This window comes from Haematobia irritans, chromosome 2 (genome assembly GCF_050003625.1).
Source record: "Haematobia irritans isolate KBUSLIRL chromosome 2, ASM5000362v1, whole genome shotgun sequence".
Taxonomy (NCBI): Eukaryota; Metazoa; Arthropoda; class Insecta; order Diptera; family Muscidae; genus Haematobia; species Haematobia irritans.
The window spans coordinates 106915910-106942968 of record NC_134398.1 but is presented as its reverse complement, the minus strand read 5'-3'; the positions used below and the strand labels follow the sequence as shown (position 1 = coordinate 106942968).

The window sequence follows — 27059 nt, the reverse complement described above, 5'->3', positions numbered from 1 at the left end:
CTCAATCCTTCAATTTTGTTGAGTGCTTTGTATAAAGGTTTATGTTGCTATTTACCTCACTCGATTTGGACAATGTATATTGTAATACTTCTATAAAGAGTGCGACGCAGGGTATACATTTTTAGGCAATTTCGCAAAATTGAATTTATAATCGGTCGAAAGATTTATATTAGAGGTTTTTTAAGAATCAGTGACCATCAGCACGAAATAACATTATATGAAAATTTACTATAGAAATACATTTTCAATAAATATGCTAAATTTTGAGAAAATTTTCTATAGAAATAAAATTTTGACAATTTTTTCTATAGAAAAACAAGTAAGGAAAGTCTATAGTCGGACAGGGCCGACTATATTATACCCTGCACCACTTTGTGATCTACATTTTCGACACCATCTGAATTCCTTCAAATTTTTTGAGTTGTATATATAAAGATTTATGTTCCCATATACATGCATTTAAATCTGAACCGACAATATATTTAAGACCAAAATTCTATTGACTTAAAATTTATGTCGGCTAATGCCCTGGGGTGGAACACAATGTTAGTAAAAAGTAAAGTCTAAAGTCGGGCTGGGCCGACTATATTATACCCTTCACCACTATGTATACCAACATTTGTGTTACAACCTTAACTACTTCAAATTTGCTGGGAGCTATGCAAAGGTTTGCATTTCCAGATACAAATACTTATAATGAAGAGAATATTTGTACAAAAACACTAGAATTAAAATCGGCTATCACCATGGGATGAAACACAATGTTAGTAAAAAATATGGGAAATATGAAGCGAGAGAAATTTTAATGCAAGTGTACAAAAGGACATTTATGATTTATCAGGCGATACATATGTATACCAAATATAGGAAAATTTTAGTAATATTTGCAATTTTTGCTACTCACCAGTGGCGATTTTAAAAGGATATTGGTAGATATCGCCAAGATATGTGGTCAAGTGTGGGTTGTAACATATTATTTGGTCAAGTCGAGCGACTTGGAGCCTTATTTAAAAATCAACTGTTCTGTGGAAATTCTGGCACTACAGGATATGACTAAGATATAAAGTGTGGGAATTTTGGTCATATTTGTAATAACTGGAAACACGAATATATGGGGGTTTTATCTAAATCTGAACCAAATCAGATCAAACTTTACACACTTAAATATCTAAAATATTAAAGATTTTAACCAAAATTAACACACATAACGACACCTAAATCTGAATCGATTTCAATCAAATTTACCAAGCATTGCTAGAATGTTAATTCTACTCTCTGTGCAAAACTTCACGAAAATCGGTAGTAAACTTTGGCCTCTGTTGTCATATGAGTCTAAATCGGACGAAAGATATATATGGGTGCTATATCTAAATTTGAACCGATTTCAATCAAATTTTGCACTCGTGACTATATGGCCAAGCGTTATGTTTGAGCAAAATTTCAACCAAATCAGGGTAAAACTCAGGCTGAATCCATATAAGTGCATATCGTACGAAAGATATATATGGAAGCTATATCTAAATCTGAACCGATTTCTATAAAATTTGGCACATTTGACTATACTACTAATTGTACTCCTAGTGCAAAATTTCTACCAAATTTGGGTTAAAATCTGGCTTCTAGGGCCGTATAAGTGGACGAAAGATATATATGGGAGCTATATCTAAATCTGAACCGATTTCTTCCAAAATCAATAGGGTTCTATTCTGACCCAAAACACATACTTGTGCCAAATTCGAAGTCGATTGGGCTTAAATTGCGACCTAGACTTTGATTACAAAAATGTGTTCACGGACAGACGGACATGGCTATATCGACTCAGGAGCCCACCCTAAGCATTTTTGCCAAAGACACCATGTGTCTATCTCGTCTCCTTCTGGGTGTTGCAAACATATGCACTAACTTATAATACCCTGTTCAACAGTGTGGCGCAGGGTATAAAAATTTTATAAATTGTTGTTCATTAGGCCGTGAAGTACAAAAATATAACAGCAGACATCTACTGCTGTTTTTAGCAGACTTTTTCTATGAGTATACTGGAAGTCGAGTCTGAATTTGGAAAATAAAGTTGTTAACTCGTTTTAAAGGATTTTAATAGCATATGGAGAACAAAAGCTGAAAAAATGAAAACTTAAAATTCGCTTCCTAGAAAGAAGTACACAAAACAGAAATTTAAAAAAAAAAATGTGTCTTAAAAATATCCTTACTAGTATTCTCCGCTTCTTTGGCTCGGATTTAAAAAAAAAGGAAAAAAAAGGAAAGGGAAAAAGTAAATTTTTAAAGTAAAGACAAAATCTTTGTAACAGGACATGCCTTTTTTTTTGAGTGTATACTGCTTAATTTTCATAAATAAGGAAATTCGGTTCATCTCCCAAACCTATACCAATGATACCCTTGCTTATGTTTACTAATTCGCATGGGGTGGTTTAGGGTATGATATAGTCGGCCCCGCCCAATACCGATATGGACCAATTTTTTGTATGGTTGTTAGAAACCACATACTAACACCACGTACCAAATTTCAACCGGATCGGATGAATTTTGCCCCTCCAAGAGTCTCCGAAGGTCAAATCTGGGGATCGGTTTATATGGGGGCTATACGTAAAGTAATGCGATATGGCCCTTTTCCAATAAGATACGACCTATATCAATAACAACTTCTTGTGCCAAGTTTCAAGTCGATAGCTTGTTTCGAACGGAAGTTGGCGTGATTTCAACAGACGGACCGACCATCATCGGGTCGTATTTTTTTCCAAAATGAGGCCGGTCAGGCAGTTACTGCGAATGGTGTTCGCTATCGTAAGATGATAACGAACTTTGTATGGCCCGAATTTGCCCCACAGCTAACGAAACAATGGCTCTTTTGCGCAACAAATTTAATGTCCGTGTTATCTCACGTAATGGCAATGTCAATTGACCGCCAAGATCATGTGATTTGACACCGTTGGACTTTTTTCTTTGTGGTTATTTGAAAGAAAAGGTGTACGTCGATAAGCCAGCAACAATTTAATAGCTAAAGGACGAGATAATTCGGCACATTAACGGCATAGAACCTCAATTATGCCCCAGCGTCATCGAAAATTTGGAGGTGTGCCACCGAGGTCGCGGCGTCTATTTGGCCTATAGTTTGTTCCATACATAATTGAGTAATACGAATATATCATAATAAAATAAAATTACAATAATGTCCTAAATAGTTTGTGTTTTATTCAAAATCAACATCGGCCCTTGAAAATTTAACCACCCTATTCTTTATGGGGTCTTAGAGCAATTTTTCGAGCTGTTACAAACGGAATGACAAACTTAAAAAACCACCATCTTATGGTGGAGGGTATAAAAATAGCATTTGGAATAGTGTATAATAATAAAATTGCCTTCTTCATCATTATTTAGAAAATATTCACCAAGACAGTATGATTTTGGTTTGGATTTTGCGGTAAAATTTAAAATTTTCATGAATTTTTTAGATATTTACGCTTCATTTGTGTATAATTTTTCTATTCTTTAGTTAACCCTCTAATGCCCAATCCCGCCTTTAGGCGGGCTTCAATAAATAAGGAAGCTTTTAGTAAAACACACCTTAACACAATAAAAATGGGTAAAATAAAAAGAAAACAGTTGGAACTGTTCAAGAGGCTTTGCAGCATATACTGAATTTTACCTATAAAATTTTCTTGTTTAGTTTTCTTGCTTTTGTGTCGTTAACATTAAATATTTATTCAGATGGCCAAAAAATTGGGGCATTAGAGGGTTAATTATACAAACATAATCCAAAAATGAATAAAGTTAAGTTAATTTGCTGAAGAAATAATAATTCCGATAACTAAAATAAACCTAATTTTTTTAATGGTTACATTTTCTTAATACATTTTAAAATAATAAAAACTTTTGTGTTACACTTTTCGACATTTTTTATTTTCACGGCGAAAGCTTAGGGAAACCTTGAAAATAAAAAATGTAAAAACAAGTGTAATGAAACTTATGGTGTTTTCTTTTCTAAAAAAAGTGCTTTGCCTTCATTTTGTCTGTACATAATGCGAATCAACCTACAAACCTACAAAAATGCTATCATTTCAGCGGGCAGAAAAGAATTCAAAGAAGGAAACAAGGCAATCGCAGCACTCTCGTTTGTTGGCAGTGCTGAAAATGCCCGCAATTTGCCTTTATACATGGCGCTATTTTCACAACAGACTTCGAAGCCTTTTCGCACTATTCCCTGTTTTTTTAAGAAAAGAACCTAAAAACTACATTTTCCGGACAAAATGCAAAAAAAGTGCGCATTTTTTACAAGAAAAGAAAACGCCATTAGTTTTTATTGATGGAACCATGAACGCCTAAATGTTTTTTAACATATTTAAAATTTTTGAAAGAAAATCTTCACTACAGCGCCTCTAAAATGGGATTTCGTGATAAAGACTCCTTGTTCCAACAAGCAAACACCTCAAACACACGGCATGGGATGTGAAAATATGGCTCCTTCACAACACTAAATATCTCAAAACGCAACCACAAAGCCCAGGTAGCAACCGCATTGAAAACTAGGATCTCATTTGGAACCGTGGATCGGACAAATCCAAATTTCATCTTGGACAGCCCTTAAAAAAAGTGTTACAAGAAGAATGGGGCAAAATCTCTCAAGAAACGTGTCGATGCCAAGACGACTGGAAGCCATTTGCGCTAACAAAGGGTACTATTCCAAATACTAAGTGGACCAAAATAATGTCTCATACAATGTGATTACTGATACGACGAATACTTTTGTGAGCTTTTTTGTAGTTTTTTGATTTAATGATTAAAAATAATACAATAAAATTAATTTCACGATTTTTGTTTACGTTTTGCTGTTATGTATATCCATGGAAACATTTTAATAAAACTTTTTCATATACAGTATGTCAAGAAAGTCTTTTGACATTGCCAACTATTTCAACTTCTAGAAATAATTGAAATATTAAATATTTTATTAAATTTTTAATTCTGTGTACGTATCTATACTTTGCAAAATACATAATAAAATATTTTTTTAAAATTTCATTATATTTAATTTTGGAACAAAACATAATTTTTATCCCATTGTCAAAACACTTTCTTGACAAACTGTAAATGTTAAGCGGTTTGCGATTTCAAGATATAAAAAAGAATATTTTTGTGAGTCACTGTATATGTTTTGTTTTTGTTTTTTGTATGACTTGTTTTATGGTCTAAAACAGCAAGAAATCCCTTTCTCAACTAAATATACAAATAAACTTGCGATATTTGTTTGTGGCTGGTGGTGGTGATGTTTTTCTCTGCCTACAATTATTGGTATTTCGTTCCAAAGAAAAACTTATAAACCAAGGTGGCTATTAAACCCAAGACAAAAGGCATCAGCCATGACTTCATTACGATTCCTCGTTCTTTTGCTCAGTATTCCATGTGGGTTCGGATTTTTCTGGAACATTTGTACGCTCTTCAGCAACTAGTTAACCGATTTTGTATTGTTGCATCATTTCACGGCCATATGAACTGTGACCAACTTCTTCGAAATTTTCTGTAGCATCTTTACCAGCTTGTTCGATCAAGACTTCTTCACCACCAGGAAAAGGGGTCACGTCATACACGTTGTTGTGGATTATGAACCAATTCTTTTCTTTTGTAATATTTTTGGCAACTTCGGCGTGGGTAAATTATTTTACATTTTGCGATGACATGGTGTTTAATTAAATAATTTGTGGTATTAAGTTGAATTATATTTCCTGTATATTCTCTCCCTCTTGTGATGGCTGGCCGAAGTCTGTAATTCTACGTTAACTAGGCTTTTGTGATTTTGATGCAATTGGCATATCCATTTCTATACCACACATGCTTGTGGTATTAGCCACTTGTAAATCCATCACTTGAGCAAATTCCCATATTTCCACGCGTTTGGTTGATAAACATGACGCACTGAATCTGTTTCCACGCACGTAGCTGTTGCCAGCAGTCATTTGTTTTTGAAAGGCAAGCAGCAAATCCTTTAAAATTAATAATCACTCTTTCGTTTTTGGTACACTTATTTCTATAAATTGATTATTAAATGTATACCCCCTATTTTTATTTGTAAACAATAACTTTGATTTTGACATTTGACGACCAAGTGTTGCCAATCAAAATCGAAAATTGAACTGGTTAGACGTTTTGCGTTTTCTTTTTGCACTGGTTATCAGTGCAATAAGAAAACAGACCTACTGTCGTCCGAAATAACTGATAGTCTGAAAAGCGCTTTGGTTTGACGGTTCCTATGGAAATTCGAAATTCCCATTTTCTTTCAAACCCAATAAACACAGGATGAGCGTTTTTCAAATGCAACAACTTTTCAGTTTGAAGGTAAATATAATTTTCAACATAAATTCAACTTGACTTGAAATAGCTCATTTTCAATACATCTTCAAATTGTTTGCGAATTACTTCCAATTTGCCAAAATGTTGACGAAATCTTTGAAAAGGTGTTGAAGATAATATGAGAAAACTTTGATAAAACACTACCCTAAAATGCAACGAAAAAACCATGTGGTTTTCAATACTTATTTGTGCAACGAAGTTCGTGGTCAATTGCAAGAAATAAAAAAAATAGAAAATTTTAGACAAATAACCAAATAGTTTATAAAAATAGGTAAGTGAAAATAAAAAATGAAATAAAACTTTAAGGAAGTCACGAAATGTATATCTCTTTGCAGAAAAATGAAATTATGGATTCTACGTTCTCGAAAACATTAAAAAGCTGGCCGATGAAAAAATTGTGGATAATTAACTGGAACTGCTTCAAATAGTTTATAATAATTGGTACGTCAATATGAGAAATTAAATCAACACTTTAGAGAAGTCACTAAATTTAAATCTCTTTGCAGAAAACTAAAATCTTTGGATGCTACATTCTTGCAAACATTAAGAAGCTGACCAATGAAAAATGAGTGGCTTATCGACAAGAAAAAGTTTCCAGACAAGAAAAAGTTTCCAGAAACATTACAAGTGCAACCTATTAAAATTGTTAAAAACATCAAATTGTTGAAATCAACAACTTCTGGATGAACATGTGCATCACATCGTCAGTTTAATTCATATGCTATTATCAGTTTAAAATGGATATTTTGTGAATTCCTTCTGCTGGAAATCAATTCTAACACGCGGTCCAGTACGTTCCTGATTTCAAATTGCCCGCATGTTAATAAATGTTAATGCTGTTTTATGACACCAAAAGAAGGAAATCGAATTATCAATGCAAAAGTGTTTACTAATAATGTTTAAGATATTTAATGTTTTGTTGTATGTTTTTTTTTGTTTTGTTCTTATTTGTTGATATATTTAATAAGATTATTATTTATCAATTGGTAATGTAGTGTATTATGTAGTGTAGTGTATTATTATATATTTTATTTTGATGAAAATTAATAAATTATACAAAATTCATAGAATTTTGGCTTTGACTTTCAATTTGAAGTGGGGATATCATTCATATAAATTTAGGTTGAAAAGTATTTGCAACGATGTTAATTTTGAATTTGACTCGCATCGAAAATTGTTTGACAAATTATTGAGTAGCGATGCATTTCAATTTGAGGATAACACTTGAGATATTATTGCTAATGTGTTGAATTTCACTGTTGAGGGTAATGTCTGTTTTTTGTTGAGAACGCGATTTTCTCAACAATTTCTCAACTTGAATATTACCCTAATCCTTTGAAAAAATGTTTGAAAAATTGTTGAAATTTAGCATTTTTCAAACGTTTGTGTTTATTGGGAATATACTCACCTTTGTTCAAATAAATAACGCGATCGCAAAGGAAAAACATTTTTTAAGTTATTTTCATGTCCCCATGTTCTCCAAAGCCTTTTTATTCATTTTTTCAATGAAATTTATTTTCATATTTTGACATATAAAGGGTGATTCTTTTGAGGTTAGGATTTTCATGCATTAGTATTTGACAGATCACGTGGGATTTCAGACATGGTGTCAAAGAGAAAGATGCTCAGTATGCTTTGACATTTCATCATGAATAGACTTACTAACGAGCCACAACGTCGAATTTTCAGTGAATGGGCCCTAGAAAAGTTGGCAGAAAATCCGCTTTTTTATCGACAAATTTTGTTCAGCGATGAGGCTCATTTCTGGTTGAATGGCTACGTAAATAAGCAAAATTGCCGCATTTGGAGTGAAGAGCAACCAGAAGCCGTTCAAGAACTGCCCATGCATCCCGAAAAATGCACTGTTTGGTGTGGTTTGTACGCTGGTGGAATCATTGGACCGTATTTTTTCAAAGATGCTGTTGGACGCAACGTTACGGTGAATGGCGATCGCTATCGTTCGATGCTAACAAACTTTTTGTTGCCAAAAATGGAAGAACTGAACTTGGTTGACATGTGGTTTCAACAAGATGGCGCTACATGCCACACAGCTCGCGATTCTATGGCCATTTTGAGGGAAAACTTCGGAGAACAATTCATCTCAAGAAATGAACCGGTAAGTTGGCCACCAAGATCATGCGATTTGACGCCTTTAGACTATTTTTTGTGGGGCTACGTCAAGTCTAAAGTCTACAGAAATAAGCCAGCAACTATTCCAGCTTTGGAAGACAACATTTCCGAAGAAATTCGGGCTATTCCGGCCGAAATGCTCGAAAAAGTTGCCCAAAATTGGACTTTCCGAATGGACCACCTAAGACGCAGCCGCGGTCAACATTTAAATGAAATTATCTTCAAAAAGTAAATGTCATGGACCAATCTAACGTTTCAAATAAAGAACCGATGAGATTTTGCAAATTTTATGCGTTTTTTTTAAAAAAAAAGTTATCAAGCTCTTAACAAATCACCCTTTATATTGAAATGAGTATGTTCAGTCATAAAATATTCCAAATTAGGGCATTTACAGCATAATATTAACGTGTTTTGGAGGAAAACTTGTGTTTTGACCATGATTTTTTGTATGGGGAAAAGGACTCGTTTTGAAATCGCTATAAATGGAAAATATGCTTAGTGAGAACGCCGTATTAGTTTTCGATATATCGATCGTTCAAAAGTTAAATATTTTAGCATCTTTTAAACAAATTGCTGCATTTTTTTACAAAACTTGAAAAGGTGTATATTGGGTATAAATCGGGGTTTTGAACACAAAACATTATCGATCGTCGAAAATTTAAATATTTTAACATTTTGTGGACAATGGCACCATTTTTTTTACAAAATTTGAGAAAATTGCATATTGAGTATAGATAGTGTATTTAAAAGAGAAAACGTGACGTAACAATCTTGTCACAAATGCGTATAGTGCTTTCTCTTCCGAACAAAGTGCTTATGTACAGAATGCGCTTTTTTAAGTGTGGCAGCAACCTAAAACATGTTATCTCCCAATAAACACAGGATGAGCGTTTTTCAAATGCAACAACTTTTCAGTTTGAGGGTAAATATAATTTTCAACATAAATTCAACTTGACTTGAAATAGCTCATCTTCAATACATCTTTAAATTGTTTGCGAATTACTTCCAATTTGCCAAAATGTTGACGAAATCTTTGAAAAGTTGTTGAAGATAATATGATAAAACTTTGACAAAACACTACCCTAAAATGCAACGAAAAAACCATGTGGTTTTCAATACTTATTTGTGCAACGAAGTTCGTGGTCAATTGCAAGAAATAAAAAAATGGAAAATTTTAGACAAATAACCAAATAGTTTATAAAAATAAGTAAGTGAAAATAAAAAATGAAATAAAACTTTAAGGAAGTCACTAAATGTATATCTCTTTGCAGAAAACTAAAATTATGGATTCTACGTTCTTGAAAACATTAAAAAGCTGACCGATGAAAAAATGGTGGACAATTAACTGGAACTGCTTCAAATAGTTTATAATAATTGGTACGTCAATATGAAAAATTAAATCAACACTTTAGAGAAGTCACTAAATTTAAATCTCTGTGCAGAAAACCAAAATCTTTGGATGCTACATTCTTGCAAACATTAAGAAGCTCCCCGATGAAAAATGAGTGGCTTATCGACAAGAAAAAGTTTCCAGAAACATTACAAGTGCAACCAATTAAAATTGTTAAAAACAACAAATTGTTGAAATCAACAACTTCTGGATGAAAATGTGCATCACATCGTCAGTTTAATTCATATGCTATTATCAGTTTAAAATGGATATTTTGTGAATTCCTTCTGCTGGAAATCAATTCTAACACCCGGTCCAGTACGTTCCTAATTTCAAATTGCCCGCATGTTAATAAATTTTAATGCTGTTTTATGACACCAAAAGGAAGGAAATCGAATTATCAATGCAAAAGTGTTTACTAATAATGTTTAAGATATTTAAAGTTTTGTTGTTTGTTTGTTTTTTTTTCTTTGTTCTTATTTGTTGATATGTTTAATAAGATTATTATTTATCAATTGGTATTGTAGTGTATTATGTAGTGTAGTGTATTATTATATATTTTATTTTGATGAAAATGAATAAATTATACAAAATTCATAGAATTTTGGCTTTGACTTTCAATTTGAAGTGGGGATATCATTCATACAAATTTAGGTTGAAAAGTATTTGCAACGATGTTAATTTTGAATTTGACTCGCATCGAAAATTGTTTGACAAATTATTGAGTAGCGATGCATTTCAGTTTGAGGATAACACTTGAGAAATTATTGCTATTGTGTCGAATTTTACTGTTGAGGGTAATGTCTGTTTTTTGTTGAGAACGCGATTTTCTCAACAATTTCTCAACTTGAATATTACCCTAATCCTTTGAAAAAATGTTTGAAAAATTGTTGAAATTTAGCATTTTTCAAACGTTTGTGTTTATTGGGCTATTTTAAATATAAAATTTCATTCATTAATTCATATAAAGGCCGGTACTCTCTTTGGTCATCGCGTTGAAACTCCATACAAAACCAAAAAATGCGAAAACTAGCGAAATTTTTTCCATTTGTGATACTTTGTTTTTTCGAGTTGAAAAACTGACGTTTATACCACGGCGCCATTTGCAATGTGAATTAAGAAATAATTTATTTATTAAAAACTATTTGTGCGGGTTTATAAATCAAACACGGATCATATTAGGGCTGTTTTATTTTTGCACTGATAACCAGTGCAAAAATAAAACGCAAAAAGTTTCAGTTCAAATTTTGATTTTGGTTGGCAACACTTTCACCCCAGCTGTCAAAATGAAGTTTTTTTTTAGAGTCGATATAGCCATGTCCGTCTATCCGTCTGTCTGTGAACACATTTTTGTTCGCAAAGTACAGGTCGCAGTTTTATTCCAATCGACTTCAAATTTGGCACAAGTATGTGTTTTGGGTCAGAATAGAACCCTATCTATTTTGGAAGAAATCGGCTCAGATTTAGATATAGCTCCCATATATATCTTTCGCCCGATATGCACTCATACGGCCCCAGAAGCCAGAGTATTACCCCAATTTGGTTGAAATTTTGCACTAGGAGTACAATTGGTAGTATAGTCAAATGTGCAAAATTTTATTGAAATCGGTTCAGATTTAGATATAGCTCACATATATATCTTTCGCCCGATATGGACTTATAAGGCCCTACAAGCCAGAGTTTTACCCCAATTTGGTTGAAATTTTGCACTAGGTATACAATTAGTAGTATAGTCAAGAGTGCTAAATTTTATTGAAATCGGTTCAGATTTAGATATAGCTCCCTTATATATTTCGCCCGATATGTACTTATAAGGCCCCAGAAGCCAGAGTTTTTCCCCAATTTGGTTGAAATTTTGCACTAGGTATACAATTAGTAGTTTAGTGAAGTGTGCCAAATTTTATTGAAATCGGTTCATATTTAGATATAGCTCCCATATATATCTTTTGCCCGATATGGATTTATAAGTCCCCAAAAGACAAAGTTTTTCCCAAATTTAGTTGAAATTTTGCACTAGGTGTTCAATTAGTAGTTTAGTCAAGTGTGCCAAATTTTATTGAAATCGGTTCAGAGTTAGATATAGCTCCCATATATAGCATTCGCCCGATTTAGTCATATGACCACAGAGGTAATTTTTTTTCTCCGATTTGGTTGAATTTTTGCACAGGGGGTAGAATTAGCTTTGCGGCTATGCCTGCCAAAGTTGGTTGAAATCGGTTCAGAGATAGATATAGCTTCCATATATATGTTTTCCGATTTCGACAAAAATAGTCAAAATACCAACATTTTCCTTGCAAAATCGCCACAGCTTAGTCGAAATCTTGTAAAAATGACTCCAATTTTCTTAAACTTCTAATACACATGTATCGACCGATAAATCATAAATACACTTTTGCGAATTTGCTTCATATTTAAATGTTTCCCATATTTTTTGCTAACATTGTGTTCCAACCCATGGTATTAACCGACTTAAATTTTAAGTCAATAGATTTTCTAAGAAGTCTTTAATATATTTTAGCGGACAAGCCTTAAATATATTGTCCGTTCAGATTTAAATGTATGTATATGGGAATACAAACCTTTATATATAGCATCCAACAAATTTGAAGAATTTTAGATGGTATCGCAAATGCAGATCCACAAAGTTGTGCAGGGTATAATATAGTCGGCCACGCCCGACTTTAGACTTTCCTTACTTGTTTTTTCCTAACATTGTGTTTCCCCGACTTAAATTTTAAGTTACTAGATTTTCTAAGAAGTGTTAAATATATTGTCCACTAAGAAGCCTTAAATATATTGTCGGTTCAGATTTAAATGTATGTATATGGGAACATAAACCCTTTATATATAACACTCAACAAATTTTAAGGAATTCAGATGGTATCGAAAATGTAGATCACAAAGTGCTGCAGGGTATAATATAGTCGGCCCCGGCCGACTTTTGGCTTTCTTTGCTTGTTTTTTTAATTAAATCGACGAAAACTCTGACTAAACAAACTAATAAAGGTGCTTTAGTTATTAAACTAAACATAGATTTAGGAACTTAAATCATAAGTTCAACCACAGTTATTGTTATTATTTGACGACAAATATCAGACTTCAAACATTCAATAGTTCACTTATATAAAAGTAAAACTATATATTAATGAAAGTCTTTAGGGGAACTTTGTGCAGTTGAATTAATATTGAATTAATATTATACAGAAGCAATGGAAAATCATAAATAAGTGTTCAAATTCGTTGAGGGGGAAGTGGTTAAAATATTTCTGGGGGTCTAAGCCCCCTCCCCAAAGGCCTTCCTACGCTTATGATAAGGGCTATATCTAACTGTGTTTCGATATGGTCCAGTTGCAATACCATCCGACTTACATCAATAACAACTACTTCCGCCAAGTTTCAAGTCGGTAACTTGTTTGGTTCAGAAGTTAGTGTGGTTTCAGTATACGGACGAAAATAGGTAGATCAACCTCGGATATCACAACGACCCATAATATGCCTATAAACCTTTTGTGGTCTGAAACAAATACTTCGACGTGTTAAAAAGGGAATGACAAAGTAATGGTATAAAACACAAAAAATGTATTTGATATCTACGGAACATTCCGTTTGGTTGAGTTAAAAATGCAATTGATTTTGGTCGAAACATTTTTCATATTATTTTTTATTTGTCATTGTTTATAGTATAGTTGCATTTTCCCTTGGGTTTGCGTAAAACTTTATTAACATTAATAGTACATACGTTTATTTCCGAGCAAAATTTTCAATTGAAAAATAAATCTATTTAATTAAAGTGTTGAAAAATTGAACAGAAACCAAGATTATAACAGAAATGTTTAATTTGAATTTTATTAAAAATTAATTTTTTAAAGACTTGCGTCTTATGAAATTTAAAATTTTGATTCGAATTCAAATTATGCTATGTTTCATGTGGAAAAATAAAAATATAAGTGTTGAAAGACATGTCCAATGTTATTTTAGGTTTGTAGTCAAGATACAAAATGTCAAGTATTTTAACGATGATTTAATTAATATTGAAGAATTTTTCAGAATTATTTAAACCACGTTAGCCAACAAAATTTTCTTTCATGTGAAGATAGATTAATTTGAATCACTTAACTGTGAGGACAACAATACTTTATTACAACGTTTATCCACTCTTGGACGAGAAGAACACTTTATACATTACAAAAAAATCGCATTCGTTTATTAAGAACAAGAAATCTTTGGCTATATGACAATATTTTTCTAGTGTATGTGTATGCTGAATCCTAAGAATGAATGAAGTGCTGTTTATAATGACATTTGCTCCATTAGTTCAGCGATATAAATTTGGATATACACGAATTGCAGCAATTTAATAAAAATCATCACAATTTACTAAGAAGTATTTACTATTTTCATTATAAGGTTTATTTTCAACAGACAATGTGGTTGCAAATGTTATGAATAGTACTGCAGATATGTACAAATAATCAAATTTTAATAGTTTGGAACGGCTTGTGGTCATCTACAAAGTGATAGAATTATAGTTAATACCCGGCATTAGAAATCTATTTATACCCTTCACCACTACTGTGGTACAGGGTATAATAAGTTTGTGCATTTGTATGTAACGCCAAGAAGGAGTAATCATAGACCAACCTTTTAGTATACGGATCGGCTTAGAATTAAATTCTGAGTCGATTTAGCGATGTCCGTCTGTCTGTCTGTCTGTTGATGTATTTTTGTGTGCAAAGTACAGCTCGCAGTTTTAGTCCGATTGTCCTAAAATTTGGTATAGGGTCCTGTTTCTGCTCAAAGACGATCCCTATTGATTTTGGAAAAAATCGGTTCAGATTTAGATATAGCTGCCATATATATTTTTCACCGATCTGGTCATAATTGGCGTGTATATCAACCGATCTTCCTCAAATTCCGTACATCCGAATATTTTATGAGTCTCGAAAAACTTGCAAAATATCAGCAAAATCGGTTCAGATTTAGATATAGCTCCCATATGTAGCTTTCGCCCGATTTACACTCATTTGCCCACAGAGGCCAATTTTTTGCTCCGATTTAGTTGAAATTTTGCATAGGGAGTAGAATTAGCGTTGTAACTATGCGTGCCAAATTTGCTTGAAATCGGTTCAGATTTGGATATATCTCCCATATAAAGCTTTCGCCCGATTTACACTCATTTGCCCACAGAGGCCAATTTTTAACTCCGATTTAGTTGAAATTTTCAACAGGGAGTAGAATTAGTATTGTAGCTATGCGTGCCAAATTTGGTTGAAATCGGTTCAGATTTGGATATATCTCCCATATAAAGCTTTCGCCCGATTTACACTCATATGACCACAGAGGCCAATTTTTAACTCCGATTTAGTTGAAATTTTCAACAGGGAGTAGAATTAGTATTGTAGCTATGCGTGCCAAATTTGGTTGAAATCGGTTCAGATTTAGATATAGCTCCCATATATATGTTTTTCTGATTTCGACAAAAATGGTCAAAATACCAACATTTTCCTTGTAAAATCGCCACGGCTTAGTCGAAAAGTTGTAAAAATGACTCTAATTTTCCTAAACTTGTAATACATATATATCGAGCGATAAATCATAAATAAACTTTTTCGAAGTTTCCTTAAAATTATATACCATTTAAAATTATACTTGTCAAGTTCGTCTAAGTTATGGAGTCCATTGAGACCATGCAGTCATTTAAGATTTTGGTTTTGTTGATTCCTTCCCTCAATCTAAAAAAAGAATTTGTTTTATATTTATATATAATTTATATTTATACTAAATCTCATTACAATAAATACCTTCCTAATAGCATCTATTACGGCTTCATTTCTTTGCGCCATAATTTGCAATTTTTCTTCCAAGTACTTTTGATACATTTCTTCTCGGCGCTTGGTGCTTTCCGTTTTCAAACGTAACTTTTCCTCTAAATATTTGTCCTTGGCAGACACTTTACATTTTTTTGTTGTTGGTACCGAAGCAGTTTTATTCAGGTTTGTCTCATTTGCATTTTTCTCGTCTTCTGCAATTTTCTTTGCCGCCTTCGAAGTTGTGGGTTGGGAATATTGTGGAGTTTCATATACAACTTAGCTATATTCATATTCGTCCTCGGAGAGAATTTCAATAGACATATTTTCATAAGATTCCACTGGTATTAAAACATAAAGAAAGAGGTGTACGCTTAGCTATTTAAGCATTTGTTAGACAATAGTTCTATCTTTCCATAAGGGTCACAATTTTATTAAACCCCAATAAAAAGCACTGAATTCACTAAAATACCTGAAAGTTTTGAAGGAGTACATCTTTGTTCTATTCCTACATCTAATGAATGTGAGTTGGAAATTGTTGGCTGCCTTCCAAACAACTCCTCCAATTCATCCATATATGGAACACAAGTAGCACCAGCGCCTGTGCGTCCAGCATTGTCTTTTGCAGATTTATAGGCCCTTAATAAAGATTTCATTTTATTTTCCAGGCTTTCTGGCGTTATGCTGGAATCCTACTAAATGGGATGTATTAAAGAATATTAAATTGTAAATATGACGCTAACCTTAAACCCTTGAAAAATCATGTCATCCAACATACATGAATAGGCGCTTATTTTTCTACGAGGATTTTTAAAATCCTCTTTCCTTGCTCTATAGCACGATAAAAAAAGGAGCGTTTCAGATTTGGTCCACACTTTTCGTTTCCTATAATTTATAAATAAATTATTAAACAAAATCTAGAAATATTTCTTGTACTTACAATTTCTGCGACATGTTTGTTATTTATTTTGGTTTGACATTTGATATTTTCAGTAGTTGCCAATCCAATTTTTGTAGTTGCCAATCCAATTTTTGTAGTTGCCAACTCATATTTTGACAACTACAAAATTATCTTACCATGGTAACTCTGGTGCGACTTGCACTGATAGTTGCACTGGATAGAACACCAGTGCAACGAATCTCATACAAAAGTTCCATCCAGTGCAAAAATAAAACAGCCCTATTGTTGTTCCGAAACTATAAAAGGATCGAAGGAATAGCTGATCAATTGCCCAAGGAATAATAAAATGTTAATTTTGTAAAAACAAGCAACAAACACCAACTTAATTCAATATCGCTCACTGTTAAATAGTGCTCCAAGCTACCTAAAAAACGTCGCTTTCTATAGGTAGGTACTATGTTCGGTTTCCGAAGCGAAATCCCATACAAAACCAAAAATGCGAAAAACTACCGAAATATTTTTTCATTTGTGGTACTTTGTTTTTTTTCGAGTTGAAAAACTGACATAAAGTGCATAGTCCCTAATTAGGTCGGCTTTAAATCCTTCCATATGTTGAGATTAGTTAGTTTCAAAACATGGCGCCATTTGTAATGTGAATTAAGAAATAATTGATTTATTCAAATGATTTGTGTTAAATTAGAATACAAAAGTGGTTCGCGTTGTCATTTAAAAATGCAATTAGATTGACGAAATAAAAATAACGGAGTGCTATATGTATATAACATATATAACAGCATCTGGTTCTGTAGCCGTTTCTGCCACAGTAGCATCTGCCCTCACATCCCTGACACCCACAATTGCAGCCACTACATCAGCTACAGTGAACAACTCCAACATAGCACCCTCAACACCTGCCACGACCACAGTGGCTGTGACCGCAAATATTGTATTGCAACAACCAAATACAACGGCCGCCCAAGTAGTGAGTGGTCCCATTGGGGTGGCAGCAAATACTACTCCAACATTAGCCATTATTACTAATTCTTCAAATGCAATATCGACTGTTGCTGCCGTTAGTAATACAAATGCAATACTAATGCAATGGTGGTTTCGCAATCATCCACAATAGTATCACCAGCAGCTGGATCGAATGTTGTTGTTCCCACCACTACAATGGCTTTAGCAGGAGCTACCGTGGGACTTAAGTCTGGTCCAGATATTACAATGACATTGAACCGTATAAATACGGCAGAGAATGAAGTTGATGTGGAGGAATGTTTACCAGGTGATGTTGTTAAATTGGATTTTGCTGGCGAAGAAGTGGCCGGGTGAAATTTTACCCCTAAGGAATGTCTTCTAGGAGTTTCCAATCGGCGACCGGTGCCCGTTGGAAACTCCGCCTATTACAACAGTACCATCATCGCTTCAGCCATCAGCAACAATAGCATTCCATCAGCGTCATATTGTAGAGATACAACCAGGCCACCATTTATCATCATCCCCTGCAAATTTAGAATTGACTAATGTTATGCAACATAATGTTTGCACAGAACACGAAGAAGTAGAAGAAGCTAATTGTCATAATACTGCAGATGTAATCGATGAAGATTTCTTTTTTAAAATATGCTTAAAAACGATTTCGTCTTATCTCTGTAAACCCAGTGCTTCTACATTCAACACCCATTTTTTACAAAGAAATGAATTGTATTTTTTTTTTATTATTTTACCGCTCCTCGTAATTGCTCCCTTTTCTATTTGTTAAGCGAGCTCGTTTTTTGTGTGTAAGAGGCGTAAATGAATGAGAACTGAACAAATTAAATGTTAATGCAATTTTAATTTTTAATGGAAACAACATGAAAGCTAAATATGAGAAATGATAATTAAAAATTTTTAAATATAACAATATTAATGAAAGAAAGCTGATAATCCAGAAAAGAAAACATTGTGTTCTAGGGTCTTTAATTAGTGTATAAATGTACAAATTAATAATAAATCATAATAAAATTATAATCGAACTTGTTTTATTTTTATATACCGGGGTATAAGTAATTGGGTGGTCTTATACGTTTTATACTTTTTAATATAAAATTAGTAAATTTTTCTGAACAAAGTTATATCCAAAATAAATGTTTATAGCAAATAATTAAATAATTTTTATTTAAATAGCAAAATAATTTTCTTGTATTCATCATTTGTCCAAAATGATTGCGATAGGCTGGAATGAAACGATTTAATTTCGTTGTGGCTTTTAAATTTCAGTTAGCGGCATTCTTGCATTTTATCAATTCAAAACACTGGTTGAATTTCATAACGTGACTGAAATAGTTATTGGAACTTATACATTGGGAGAGTATAACATCCTTCAGTAAACCAGCCAATTGCTTCTCAATGTAAAGGGTGATTCTTTTGAGGTTAGGATTTTCATGCATTATTATTTGACAGATCACGTGGGATTTCAGACATGGTGTCAAAGAGAAAGATGCTCAGTATGCTTTGACATTTCATCATGGATAGACTTACTAACGAGCAACGCTTGCAAATCATTGAATTTTATTACCAAAATCAGTGTTTATCGACAAATTTTGTTCAGCGATGAGGCTCATTTCTGGTTGAATGGCTACGTAAATAAGCAAAATTGCCGCATTTGGAGTGAAGAGCAACCAGAAGCCGTTCAAGAACTGCCCATGCATCCCGAAAAATGCACTGTTTGGTGTGGTTTGTACGCTGGTGGAATCATTGGACCGTATTTTTTCAAAGATGCTGTTGGACGCAACGTTACGGTGAATGGCGATCGCTATCGTTCGATGCTAACAAACTTTTTGTTGCCAAAAATGGAAGAACTGAACTTGGTTGACATGTGGTTTCAACAAGATGGCGCTACATGCCACACAGCTCGCGATTCTATGGCCATTTTGAGGGAAAACTTCGGAGAACAATTCATCTCAAGAAATGGACCGGTAAGTTGGCCACCAAGATCATGCGATTTGACGCCTTTAGACTATTTTTTGTGGGGCTACGTCAAGTCTAAAGTCTACAGAAATAAGCCAGCAACTATTCCAGCTTTGGAAGACAACATTTCCGAAGAAATTCGGGCTATTCCGGCCGAAATGCTCGAAAAAGTTGCCCAAAATTGGACTTTCCGAATGGACCACCTAAGACGCAGCCGCGGTCAACATTTAAATGAAATTATCTTCAAAAAGTAAATGTCATGGACCAATCTAACGTTTCAAATAAAGAACCGATGAGATTTTGCAAATTTTATGCGTTTTTTTTAAAAAAAAAAGTTATCAAGCTCTTAACAAATCACCCTTTATTAATTTCAGTCAACGAAGAGTCTGGTATAGAACACTAACATCCCTTTGTGACGAAATATAAGTCGGGAACAGTGACTTTGGCTTAGGGACTACCCTTGAACTTGAGTTATGGGCTTAAGTTGGTTGTTCCCCCCGATGTAACAACATTGGCAAATGAAATGGCGTTATTATCCTTTGTGGGAACCGTGGTGGTGACCACTGGATTTGAAATTGCTAGTGAGGCGGCAACAGCATGGTATTGCAATGTGATTGTGTAGATATTGTGGAGACCAACGAATTAAGTTTGTTGATGAATGAGTCCATTGCTGCGCATGATGTAAAAGTTAGCATAACACCGGAATTATATGTTTTTTTGATGTGCGTTACAAATTGACGGTATCCATTTGGAAAAGCTGAAGAAGACAATGTACCACATGTTGTAAAAGCTGGCAGAATGTGGTAAGACACCAGGAGTAGAGCGGCTGGAGCTTTATTCTTAACAATTATTAGTGTCCAGTGCTGTATGAGATTTTTTTGCAAAACAATCCAAAAACTGGTAGAAAAACACTTTTCAAAACAATTATCATGAATGCGTGTATGTAAACAATCAGCTGCTGCGTATGTATAAGTAAAAATAGTATGACATTTGGCGATGTTGTCAATTAAATTGCGGAGAAATAAACGCGGAATAGCTCCAAAATAGCTGTTTTCTTCGTTCGAAATGTATTGTCAACACTCTCATTTTTCAACGCGAAAGAATGGTTAAGTGAAGTTTTTTTCGTGCCAACAAACATAGTACCCACCTATGCCGGTACTCTGTTCGGTTTTCGCGTTGAAACTCCATACAAAACCAAAAAATGCGAAAAATTTGCGAAATTTTTTCCATTTGTGATACTTTGTTTTTTCGTGTTGAAAAACTGACGTTTATAGCACGGCGCCATTTGCAATGTGAATTAAGAAATAATTTATTTATTAAAAACTATTTGTGCGGGTTTATAAATCAAACACGGACCATATTTTTGTTCCGAAACTATACAAAGGATCAAAGGAATAGCAGATCAATTGCCCAAGGCAAAATAAAATGTTATTTTGTAAAAACAAGCAACACCACCAACTTAATCCAATATCTCTCCCTGTAAAATAGCGCTCCAAGCTACCTAAAAAAACTCCGCTTTCTATGTGCGAAATAATGGTTTCCATAAAATTTTTCGCAAGGATGAACATAGTACCGGCCTTATATGCTAACGAAATTTTCGGTAGCGTTCAATTTCATAGCGTACGCACCTTTAATGAAAATATCAGGGTTGTCAAAAGCATATTTTGACAGAAAATATTTAATTTATTACAATCATTGTGTGCGTTAAAATTTTGAAAGGTCTACAGTAAGGCCGGACTATGTTCATTCTTGCGAACATTTTTATGGAAATCGCTATTTAACAGAGACCGACATTAAATTAAGTTGGTGGCTGCTGCTTGCTATTACAAAATCAACATTTTATTTTTCTTGGGGAATTGATCTACTACTCCTTTGACAATTTGTATAGTTTCGGAACAAAAATATGATCCGTGTTTGCGTTATAAACCCACACAAATAGTTTTTAATAATTAAATTATTTCTTAATTTACATTGCAAATGGCGCCGTGCTATAAATGTCAGCTTTTCAACTCGAAAAAAACAAAGTATCACAAGGCTAAAACCGAACAGAGTACCGGCCTTAAAGGCCGGTATGCACCTCCAGCGAAATTTCCGGAACCAAAAATGTATTTATCTACAACAAAAAAAACAGAGTTGTGTACACAAAATTTAAACCAGCTAATCGCTTTTAAAAATTGATGATATATGTTCCAAATATTCCGCAAATAAATTGTTGATTATTTACAGACCTTTTAAAACTTTTACGCACACAATGAATGCAATAGATTAAATGTTTGCTGCCAAAATATGATTTTGACAACCCTGTTATTCTCATTAGAGGTGCATACAAGCTTACGAAATTGAACGCTATCGAAAATTTCGTTAGCATAAATAGCAATGCACTTCTTATATACCGGCCTTTAAGGCCGTTACGCATCTCTAGCGAAATTTTCGGTAGCAAAAATATATTTAAGTCTACAACAAAGGAACAGGGTTGTGTACCAAATTTTAAACCAGCTAATCGCTTTTAAAAATTGTTGATATATGTTCCAAATATTCCTCAAATAAATTGTTGATTATTTACAGACCTTTTAAAACTTTTATACTCACATTGACTATAATAAATTAAATGTTTGATGCCAAAATATGCTTTTGACAACCCTGTTATTTTCACTAGAGCTTACGAAATTGAACGCAACCGAAAATTTCATTAGCATAAATAGCAATGCATTTCTTATGGGAATGAAATTTTTCGCTAGAGGTGCATACCGGCCTTAAAGGCTCTTGCGGTAGCAAAAATCTATCTAAGTCTACAACAAAAAACAGGGGTTTGTATATATTGTATATAAACCAGCTAATCGCTTTTAAAAATTGATGATATATGTTCCAAATATTCCGCAAATAAATTGTTGATTATTTACCGACCTTTTAAAACTTTTACGCACACAATTATTGCAATAATTTAAATGTTTGCTGCTAAAATATGCTTTTGACAACCCTGTAGTGGGATTCTGTATTTCTTCACGATAATCGCATCGTTTACGTTGTCTACAAAAAAACGTGTTTCCACTAACGATCGTGTCATTCTGTAACTAATATGTAGCAACTGTTGTTTAAGCTGCGCTGCGCTTGGCAACCCTGCTACGAAAAACGGTCCCAATAAACACAAACGTTTGAAAAATGCTAAATTTCAACAATTTTTCAAACATTTTTTCAAAGGATTAGGGTAATATTCAAGTTGAGAAATTGTTGAGAAAATCGCGTTCTAAACAAAAAACAGACATTAAGGCCGGTATGCACCTCTAGCGAAAAATTTCATTCCCATAAGATATGCATTGCTATTTATGCTAACGAAATTTTCGGTAGCGTTCAATTTCGTAAGCTGGTACGCACCTCTAATGAAAATAACAGGGTTGTCAAAAGCATGTTTTGGCAGCAAACATTTAATTTATTACAATCATTGTGTGCGTAAAAGTTTTAAAAGGTCTGTAAATAATAAACAATTTATTTGAGGAATATTTGGAACATATATTAACAATTTTTAAAAGCGATTAGCTGGTTTAAAATTTGTGTACACAGCCCTGTTTTTTTTTGTTGTAGACTTAAATAAATTTTTGCTACCGAAAATTTCGCTAGAGGTGCATACCGGCCTTTACCCTCAACAGTGAAATTCAACACATTAAGGCCGGTACTCTGTTCGGTTTTCGCGTTGAAACTCCATACAAAACCAAAAAATGCGAAAAATTTGCGAAATTTTTTCCATTTGTGATACTTTGTTTTTTCGAGTTGAAAAACTGACGTTTATAGCACGGCGCCATTTGCAATGTGAATTAAGAAATAATTTATTTATTAAAAACTATTTGTGCGGGTTTATAAATCAAACACGGACTATATTTTTGTTCCGAAACTATACAAAGGATCAAAGGAATAGCAGATCAATTGCCCAAGGAAAAATAAAATGTTATTTTGTAAAAACAAGCAACACCACCAACTTAATCCAATATCGCTCCCTGTAAAATAGCGCTCCAAGCTACCTAAAAAAACGCCGTTTTCTATGTGCGAAATAATGGTTTCCATAAACATTTTTCGCAAGAATGAACATAGTACCGGCCTTTAGCAATAATATCTCAAGTGTTATCCTCAAATTGAAATGCATCGCTACTCAATAATTTGTCAAACAATTTTCGATGCGAGTCAAATTCAAAATTAACATCGTTGCAAATACTTTTCAACCTAAATTTGTATGAATGATATCCCCACTTCAAATTGAAAGTCAATGCCAAAATTCTATGAATTTTGTATAATTTATTAATTTTCATCAAAATAATATATATATAATAATACACTACACTACATAATACACTACAATACCAATTGATAAATAATAATCTTATTAAACATATCAACAAATAAGAACAAAAAAAAAAAAACAAACGACAAAACTTCCTAAATATCTTAAACATTATTAGTAAACACTTTGCATTGATAATTCGATTTCCTTCCTTTTGGTGTCATAAAACAGCATTAAAATTTATTAACATGCGGGCAATTTGAAATTAGGAACGTACTGGACCGGGTGTTAGAATTGATTTCCAGCAGAAGGAATTCACAAAATATCCATTTTAAACTGATAATAGCATATGAATTAAACTGACGATGTGATGCACATTTTCATCCAGAAGTTGTTGATTTCAACAATTTGTTGTTTTTAACAATTTTAATTGGTTGCACTTGTAATGTTTCTGGAAATTTTTTGTTGTCGATAAGCGACTCATTTTTCATTGGTCAGCTTCTTAATGTTTGCAAGAATGTAGCATCCAAAGATTTTAGTTTTCTGCAAAGAGATTTAAATTTAGTGACTGTGTTGATTTAATTTTTCATATTGACGTACCAATTATTATAAACTATTTGAAGCAGTTCCAGTTAATTGTCCACCATTTTTTCATCGGCCAGCTTTTTAATGTTTTCAAGAACGTAGAATCCATAATTTTAGTTTTCGGCAAAGAGATATACATTTTGTGACTTCCTTAAAGTTTTATTTCATTTTTTATTTTCACTTACCTATTTTTATAAACTATTTGGTTATTTGTCTAAAATTTTCCTTTTTTTTTGTATTTCTTGCAATTGACCAGGAACTTCGTTGCACAAATAAGTATTGAAAACCACATGGTTTTTTCGTTGCATTTTAGGGTAGTGTTTTGTCAAAGTTTTCTCATATTATCTTCAACACCTTTTCAAAGATTTCGTCAACATTTTGGCAAATTGGAAGTAATTCCCAAATAATTTGAAGATGTATTGAAGATGAGTTTTTTCAAGTCAAGTTGAATTTATGTTGAAAATTATATTTACCCTCAAACTGAAAAGTTGTTGCATTTGAAAAACGCTCATCCTGTGTTTATTGGGGTGGAATGACAAAAAAAGTTTGCAAAATTGGAAATTGTATGGAAATTTAAAAGAAATACACAAATCCGGAAGAGAGAAATGGCTGATATTCTCAATCTATATGAAATCCCCTTTAATTTAAGACCATTTAAGGCAGTTCCGCCCGACAAAATTCTTAGAACGGCTTAGAACCTTCAGATTTTTAAAATATCGCAGAAAACTCTTTTTGTAATAGAGAAGGGATCCATTTTTTCCTATTAAAAGTAGCGTACATAATTAAAGACCTTATTTTGCATGAATGAAATTTTCTGCTGATAACGTGAATTCATTAGAGAAAATAAACAACCAAAAAATCTTCGTTGTTTACTTAATGAAGTATTTATTGTTATCTGCACAGAAAACAACACAGCTGATTTTAAACTATTGTAAATGTAGTTTAAAACGTCTACCGAATACCTTGGATGTTATTTTTCTTGTTATCCCATCTTAACGATGCGATTCATCATTAAAATTGAATACAGAATCCCACTACTGTTATTTGCATTAGAGGTGCGTACCAGCTTACGAAATTGAACGCTAACGAAAATTTCGTTAGCATAAATAGCAATGCATTTCTCATGGGAATTAAATTTTTCGCTAGAGGTGCATACCGGCCTTAGTGTGTAAATATAACCATAGCGATAGGCGGTAGGCGAAACATTTTTGCCGCAACGGCATATACAATAAGCTTGACGGCGAATAATTCCCTTTTTTACGTTTCCTAGCTTTTTTGTTGTCAATACAGCATGCTTTGACAATATTAAACAATGAATTTGAATAAAAACATACAATGGCTTGTTATTTCTTGAGTTATTTCAAGAAAAAATAATCTACACGTGTCCAGGCAACAGCAATTCCTAGTGGTGAGTTAAAAAAATTGATAAGCGATGGCAACGCTATACCAGTTTTCGCCAAGGAGTTAGAATAAGTTTTAATTTAGCGACACGCCGCTAGCCGTCACGATATTCCGTCGCGGATTTTGGGCTTCCCATAAGAAATACACGTAAATAAGTGTTCGCCTACAGCCTATCGCTATTTACACACTTAATGGTCTAAAAACGTCATACGTTGCCGTTACGTTACGGCAGCGACATACTGGATTACCAGGCCTTAACAAAGAAAATATAAATGAAAGTGCTAAGCGTCACAAAGGAAAAAAACAAATTTGGCAATAAAGGCCGGTATGCACCTCTAGCGAAATTTTCGGTAGCAAAAATTTTTTTAAGTCTACAACAAAAAAAAAAAAAACAGGGCTGTGTACACAAATTTTAAACCAGCTAATCGCTTTTAAAAATTAATATATTGTTACGAATTTGATAATTATAGATTTAAGTTTATTTAAATTAGTTTCCGTTAATTTAAATTTCAAATTGTAACGATAAAATTTCGTTATAATTTGTTGGAATCATCTATTCATTTTCTAGCACTTTCCTGAATTTCTTTTATGTTCTTTTGTTTGCTTATTTTCATGTAAGTTCTCACTCTCTTTGATAACAACCCCTTTGCTTTGTTATTTTGCATTCTCATTTCATCTCATTGTATATTGTCATTGTTTTTGTTCTTGTAGTAATGCGAGCGTATATCTATGTGAGTGTGTATGTGTTTAGCAGCCACCAGATGAATGACTTAATGGTCGTAGATCCTTCTAGCATTGTCTAAGAATGTTCTGGCGTTGCCAGAATATTGTAGTGCTACCAGAATGTTCTCGTATTGCCACACCGTCATATATAAAAGCGCTCGCATGCTGCTAACGAGTCAGTCTTAATTAAAGCGTCAAACGAATAACTTCAGTGTGAACGAATTGTAAAGTGTGAAGTCATAGTAAATAAATTGTAGATTGTCGTTATTTAAAAGAACTGTGTTTTAATTGTCGGGTAATAAAAAAACGCCTAAATATAAAAACGTAACAATTGGTGTCGGAAGTGAAATAACGGAAAAAAATCTACAATGAAGTTTAATGAGCTTCGTGTGGAAGACTTAAAAAAGGAATTGAGCAAACTGGAGCTGCCGACAACAGGAAACAAGGCTCAATTACAAAAGCGACTACTGGAAGAGTTCGAGCGGCGCAGTATTGATATCGAAACACATGAGTTCGATTATAAGGAAGATCTTGACGAATCAG

General features: G+C 33.3%; 1 protein-coding gene and 2 long non-coding RNA genes across 3 annotated transcripts; 1 reads left to right on the top strand and 2 right to left on the bottom strand.

Moving 5' to 3' along the window:
* The first annotated feature begins 9353 nt into the window (after nucleotides 1-9353).
* Nucleotides 9354-10482, top strand: LOC142223639 (uncharacterized). Its single transcript, XR_012718843.1, has 3 exons — nucleotides 9354-9697; nucleotides 9762-9867; nucleotides 9933-10482. It is a non-coding gene; the product is annotated as an uncharacterized LOC142223639 (long non-coding RNA).
* A 3029-nt stretch (nucleotides 10483-13511) lies between these two features.
* On the bottom strand, nucleotides 13512-16745 carry LOC142225960 (uncharacterized). The gene is made up of 5 exons (XM_075295804.1): nucleotides 16628-16745; nucleotides 16431-16572; nucleotides 16160-16379; nucleotides 15682-16028; nucleotides 13512-15612 (listed from the first exon to the last, which is right to left on the bottom strand). Exons 1-4 carry the CDS (start codon nucleotides 16639-16641, stop codon nucleotides 15967-15969), a joined length of 438 nt encoding a protein of 145 aa, XP_075151919.1. The 5' UTR covers nucleotides 16642-16745; the 3' UTR covers nucleotides 13512-15612; nucleotides 15682-15966.
* A 7270-nt stretch (nucleotides 16746-24015) lies between these two features.
* Nucleotides 24016-24819, bottom strand: LOC142223638 (uncharacterized). Its single transcript, XR_012718842.1, has 2 exons — nucleotides 24408-24819; nucleotides 24016-24350 (listed from the first exon to the last, which is right to left on the bottom strand). It is a non-coding gene; the product is annotated as an uncharacterized LOC142223638 (long non-coding RNA).
* Between the last annotated feature and the right edge of the window lie 2240 nt (nucleotides 24820-27059).

Coding starts and splice junctions, on each gene's coding strand:
- LOC142225960 (XM_075295804.1), bottom strand. Junction 16,380..16,430: donor TGATTTTTCAAGGGTTTAAG/GTTAGCGTCATA, acceptor CCCATTTAGTAG/GATTCCAGCATAACGCCAGA. Junction 16,029..16,159: donor TACTCCTTCAAAACTTTCAG/GTATTTTAGTGA, acceptor TTTTAATACCAG/TGGAATCTTATGAAAATATG.